The sequence below is a fragment of the Coturnix japonica genome, chromosome 15 (genome assembly GCF_054131305.1).
Source record: "Coturnix japonica strain WE chromosome 15, WE-NBRP24, whole genome shotgun sequence".
Taxonomy (NCBI): domain Eukaryota; kingdom Metazoa; phylum Chordata; class Aves; order Galliformes; family Phasianidae; genus Coturnix; species Coturnix japonica.
Window position 1 is genome coordinate 6,475,201 of NC_140677.1, and position 6,000 is coordinate 6,481,200.

General features: G+C 48.8%; 1 protein-coding gene across 3 annotated transcripts in view; it reads left to right on the forward strand.

The window, feature by feature from the left end:
• Window positions 1-4,355, forward strand: part of PRICKLE2 (prickle planar cell polarity protein 2) — an 88,730-nt gene extending 84,375 nt beyond the window's left edge. For all 3 annotated transcript variants that reach the window (XM_015875404.3, XM_015875406.3, XM_015875405.3), the window contains one exon: window positions 1,911-4,355. In XM_015875404.3, the coding sequence (XP_015730890.2) occupies window positions 1,911-2,779 (869 nt within the window). In that variant the 3' untranslated portion in view covers window positions 2,780-4,355. The remainder of the gene's footprint in view (window positions 1-1,910) is intronic.
• Window positions 4,356-6,000: the final 1,645 nt, after the last annotated feature.

A 6,000-nucleotide genomic window follows, 5' to 3' on the forward strand; every position in this document is an offset into this window, starting at 1 on the left:
GTTCAGCTGGCGGCAGCTGTGATTCACGCTTGGATCAGCACTGCCCATGCACAAGGCTTCTGCTCACGTTGTGAGGGTGCTCACACAGAGGGAACTGGGCTTAAGTGCACAATGTGATCCCAGTGTAACCGGGACCAAAGCGGCAGCAGCTCCAGTGCTATAAGCCAGACATTGCTGCAAGGCAACAGCAGGGATAGGAAGCATCATGTGGGGCTGCTTCCAAACAGAGGAGGTGGGGGGCAGCTGCAGAAGCTGGCAGGGTTGGGCTTATCCTCCTGAGAGGCACCGACCTGGTGTGAAGTGCATCCTTCTTTAACAAAACACAGCTTTGCTTTTCTAAGCTCTGCCTCTCCCTGTCCCTGCAGCATTCAGGAATTGCCTTAATGTAGTTGGGTTGGGAACTTGGAAAACCTTGCAGGATCTTAGAATCACAGAATGGCTTGGGTTGGAAGGAGTCTTAAAAATCATCCAGTTTCAACCCTATGCTCTAGGCTGGTAGGGCTGGTATCCCCACACTAGGTCAGGCTGCCCAGGGCCCATGCAGCCTGGCCCTGAGCACCTCCAGGGATGGGGTACCCACAGCTCCTTTGGGCAGCCTGATCTTGCTGCTGAGTTCCAAAGATGAACTGAAGTGGATTGTGAGCAGGGTTAGTGACAGCAGCCCTTGTTCTCACTCATTTTTGGCTTGCAATGGCTAATGCCAAAGGAGCTGAGCTCTTGATGAAATGCAAGCAGCTTTTGTTAAGGGGGAAAAAAAAAAAGTTCCTTCTTGAATTGAGGGTTGGGTTGTTGGGTTTTCTAATTAATTTACAAAGTCGTAAATTCTTGGTGATTGCATAAGGGGTGTGTGTCATGCTGAAAATCCTGCTGATGGTGCACAGTGCTCCCAGTTCGGTCTGCACGGGGAGATTGTGACGGGGAGCAAAGTGCCAAAGCAAACACTCTGCATTTGATTTGGGATGAATTGTATTTCCTTTGAAACAGCTTGCAAAATATGTTGTCCTGAGCTTGTAAATGTAAGCACTCGCTGCTGCCAGTAGTCAAGCCAACATGGAGGTAGTCAGAAAATGGTCAGAAAATACAGAATCACAGAATGGCCTAGGTTGGAAGGGACCTTAAAGATCATCCAGTTCCAAGCCCCTGTTGTGGGCTGGTCGCCTCCTCCCATATCAGACTGCATAGGGCCCCATGCAGCCTGGCCTTACACCCTTCTAAGTACAGGGCATAAAATTCCCAGAAGAAAGGTCAGGGCTATGGTGCCATGGGGCATGTTGAATTTCTTGACCATGTGATAGTGCCAAGCAGAAACCCCACTTCTCTGTAGTGGGATTAAGGTGTCTTGGGCTGCAGGGAAGCCCCTTGTACATGGCTAAGACTGCACTTGCTGTCCTACCATGAGTGTAACCTGAGGACCAGACAGTGCAGCTCAGTGACAAGCCTGAATTGGTTGATGGCCCTGTTTTTGTATGCTCCTGTCACTGCTCAGTCCTTCAAAACATGTCTTTGCTGAGCAAGAAGTGGGTGCTGGATCATGGCACCCTACTTATCTCAGTGTGCAGGAGGCCTCGGGTTACCTCTGACGCATGGGTTTGTTGCTGGCATCAGTAGTTATTCCTATCAAGCTACAGACAGCATAGACATATGGAGAAGGAAGTTGTGAAAAGCAACTAGCAGTCCTTGGAGTCCAACTCAAAACACCTTAAATTGGTGTGATTTCCCCAGAGGAGAATCTGTCTCCTCTTAAAAAAATAGTCTTGAAGGGCTCTTCAGGACAGCATCTCAAGAACTGAGCTGATTTTAAAATAAAAGGCCACAGGTACAGACCAAAGACAGCCTTTTCCCTGCATCCTTGGTGACAGGACGTTCTCCTGAACTCTCTTTTTTCCCTCCCTTTCCCCTTCCCTATAAAGGTCTCTCTGCAGACGGCGGAGCCAAGCGCCAGGAACACCTCTCCCGCTTCTCCATGCCGGACCTGAGCAAAGACTCAGGCATGAACGTCTCAGAGAAGCTGAGCACCATGGGGACTCTCAACTCCTCCGTGCAGTTCCGCAGCGCCGAATCAGTCCGCAGCCTGCTCTCAGTGCAGCAGTACCAAGACCTAGAGCCCAACCTGCATGTCCTGGCCAGCCCCATGGGCTACCGTGAGCGACCAGCACATGGCCGCCTGCACCAGAGCTTTGACTACGGCAGCGGGGTGCCCGGGGGCAAGCTGACAGCACAGGACAGCACCAGGCATGCCCCCATGAGCGAGCGCACACGCCGGCGAACTCCACTGCGGGACGATGAGCGGCACTACCGCCCACACCGGCCGCGGCGCTCCAGGCGCTCCCGCTCAGATAACGCCCTGCACTTGGCCAGTGAGCAGTGCTGCCGACTGAAGGAGAGGCCCTCGCTGCGAGCCAGGGAGGATTACGATCAGTTCATGCACCAGAGGAGCTGCAGAGAGAGCCTGGAGCAGGGTCCCCGCAGGGATGCCTACGGCCACTGTCCCAGGACGGTGTCAGACCTCGCTCTGCAGAACCACTTGGGCGAGCGGTGGGGGCCCTACTTTGCCGAGTACGACTGGTGCTCGACATGCTCCTCCTCTTCCGAGTCTGACAACGAGGGCTATTTCCTTGGGGAGCCAATCCCCCAACCCGCCCGCCTGCGGTATGTGACCAGCGAGGAGCTGCTGCACAAGTACGGCTCCTACAGCATGCCCAAGTCTTCCACCTTGGGCGGCAGGGGACAGTTGCACAGTCGGAAAAGACAAAAGAGCAAAAACTGTATCATATCCTAATGGCATCCTTGCCGGGGCACCTTCGGAGAATGTAGATTAACTCACAAACTTGCACTGTTCTAGATCATGTAAGCGCTTTTATTGTAAGAAAAGGACCTGAAGAGGAAGGGTTTGTAAGAAGGCTGTAGACTGGCTTCTATAAATAGTTATAATCCTGGGCACGGTGAATATATTTTGCACATCTTACCTTGGAAACACAGAAAAAAGAAGTTCACTTTAGCCTGTAATATTTACCAAGTAGTTTATCTTCTTTCTCCCAGATGCCACCCTGTTGAGTTTGTTCTGTTACCACTCTTTGCTATCACCATCTGGTCACTGGTAGCTTTTGCTTCCCACCACATCATCATTTTCCAAGACCCATTTAGGTACGCCTCTGTCTCTCTCAGTGTGGGAGCCTAAGTTATTGTCCACGACTGTTGTAAATGAGATGTAAATGAGAGTTTGGAGAAAATATTTTTGTATTTTGTAATATCGGAGGAATTTCTATATCTTAGGAGTCACTGGGAAAATGCATGCACATCCATTGCTGTTTTCTGCCAGAGCTGAACAGAGAACTTTGGGCCCTCCCTGTTCAATTCATCATCAGATTTTTTAAGTGTAACAGTGAGAATTTGATTTTTTTTAACTCTTTTTTTTTTTTTTTTTTTTTTCTGTTTGTTTTATTCCTGGTAGGTGAAGAAAACATTTTCAGACTCATTAAATCTTGAAGAGCCCAAGGCAGCACTTTGAAGCCTGCTCAAACCTGTAGTTTTCAGGTACACTTATCAGTCAAATACAGGAATCCTGACAGCTGCAAAAGTGACTTTTTCTTTGTTAGATAGGAAAGAACAGAACTACCAAATGTCCGCAAAGTTGTCAATGACCAAAGCTGGAGAAGGAATTTTACACCTCTGTAGAGAATGCTAAAGTTAACTAAACGTCAAACTATTCTTTGGAGTAAATAAAAGTGTAAATGGTGCAATTGTGTGATGTCAGCATGACGTTGTTTTGAATATAGACTTGTCTTATGGTGCTCTAGTTTCCTGGGTTATGTTAACTGCTGTTCATTACCAAGTGGAAGTCTCAGCATTGCCTACTGCCTAACACTTCAGAGACCCAACTGCAAGCTGCTCCCCGCTGGCCAACGCCGTCACGTGTCGCAGCGGTAGGGCTCAGCCATATTGTGTTCTGGTGGACGTGAGTTGTTCTCTGTACGCTTTCAACCATCGGGGCAGCGAAATGGGTCGCGGGAGGTGGATGCTCTGCGTGCTCTGCCCTTTATAGCAGCAGCCCTGGCATCCCCATTGCCTCCCAATGGGAGCTGGAGAGGACAGAAGGTCCCCACCTCTCCCCCACCGCAGGAGCAGCACTGGTGGGGGATGTGGGGCTGCCCACCCACAGCAGCAGATGCAGAAAAATTGTGAAGATGAGTGTCTCCGTGCCACAAAATATTGCTAGGATTTTTTTTTTCCTGTTGTTTGTAAAGGACTATGTGATAATTATTATTCCTTGGAAAAGAAAAAAAAGATGACAAGTATATTTAAAAAAATAATGTTTTTTTTTTTCCAGTTGGAATAAATGGAAGTATTCATCCAAAGGGAAGCGTCTTGGGTGTATGTTTTTACTCTGAAGGCGTGTTGGTTAATTGTGGAGCAATTAACAAAGGCCTTATTTTCACTCGGCCCTTACTACAGTCACAGTATAAGGGTCACCTGGGTCCCACCCCCAGCTCCATCTCTCAAAGCAGGGTGGGGGCCTCTGCCCCCATTGGTTTCTCTGTGCTAAACAAGCCAGGTCTTCACCTGGTGCAAATCAGCACACCCAGCTGCCATCCATCGCACTGTTCTGCATTGTGCCAGGCAAGGCTTCAACCTGTAATTTATAAATAACAGCCTTCTCCTTAGAAAGATCACAGATCCTCACTTGTTTTCCCAAACAGGCCTGGTGAGGGGGGTAGGGGCATTGCTTTCAGTGACAAGTGTGACGCTAACTACAGGTTATTATATAATTGGCTTTTAATATGTACAATTTAATTCTCTGTCACTGATTAACCGCACAATGAGTGTTGCCTATCAGCCCTAAGTACCTTGTACAGCTGAGCTGCCTGAGGACTGACGACTGTTTGTACAGCAAGCTCTGCATTGCCCAGGAAATGGCCAAGAGCTAATCCCTAGGTATAACCAACCAGCCGTTACCTCTCTGCAAATTAACTCAAGCAGGGTAATTCTGCCTGTTGCCCAATAAGCATTCAAGACTTACTGACCATCAGAATTGCAATGCAATTCCTTAATAAATGGATGGGCTCATTGAGCAGAGGCTTCTCAGCACCCCAAGCAGGGCTGTGTCCTTCACAACACCATGTCCAGTCCGACTGCAGTATTGAAGTCAGAGCAGACAGGCAGCAAATTAACCAGTATCTTCTTGTGCTCCCTTCCTCCGTGCCCTTTGCCATGACAGCACAAAGGTCTCACATCATGTTCTCAAAGAAAGAAAACACCAAGTTGGTACAAATTCCAGCAGTAAAAATGTAAACCTAGTTTCCAAACCTTTTTCATTTTTCATATGGGCTCCAGCAGTCCCATGGGGGAAAAGCTGGTTGATTTTCTGGGAGGGTTATTCAGAATATGATTAACCATTTCTGACAAACCCACTGAGCCTGAGGGCTGGAGCTATGAGCCCGTAAAATCCTGCTCCCACACCATCTGGCCCCGCTGGGTTGCTTACCATGGTGTACCCACTGCCTACACACAGGTTGCCAGCACCTAGGAGCAGCCTTCACACCCACTCTGCTGCCTTCCCCTGCTCCCAGAATTTGGAACCCGTGGCTCCAGCTGCAGGTGGGGATGAGCACCAGGTGGTGGGGAGCTGGGATGATGCTGGTGGAGGGGCCTTGCCAAGAGAGTCCTTGACAGCTGTGGAATGTGAGTGATCCTGGCACCACGTCAACTTTGCTATTAAAAAAGAAAAAAAAAAAAGCATTAAAAGTTTGTTTAGATCTACTGCTAACATTCTTTTTTTTCCTCAAAGGATATTTTTTGTTCTTTTTTTTTTTTCCTGCCCCCAGAAAGAGCACTGAGGATTTAATGACCACTCAGGGCTCTATACAGCCCAGTGCCACAGTCAAACATGCCCTGTGTGGGCAGCACATTGGCCCAAAAACCACCAAACTTTGCAGAGAAGCATCCAGCACACTGAGCCTTATTTTTTCAGGAAGCCAAAAGCCACGCAGGCTTGAAGCCTAG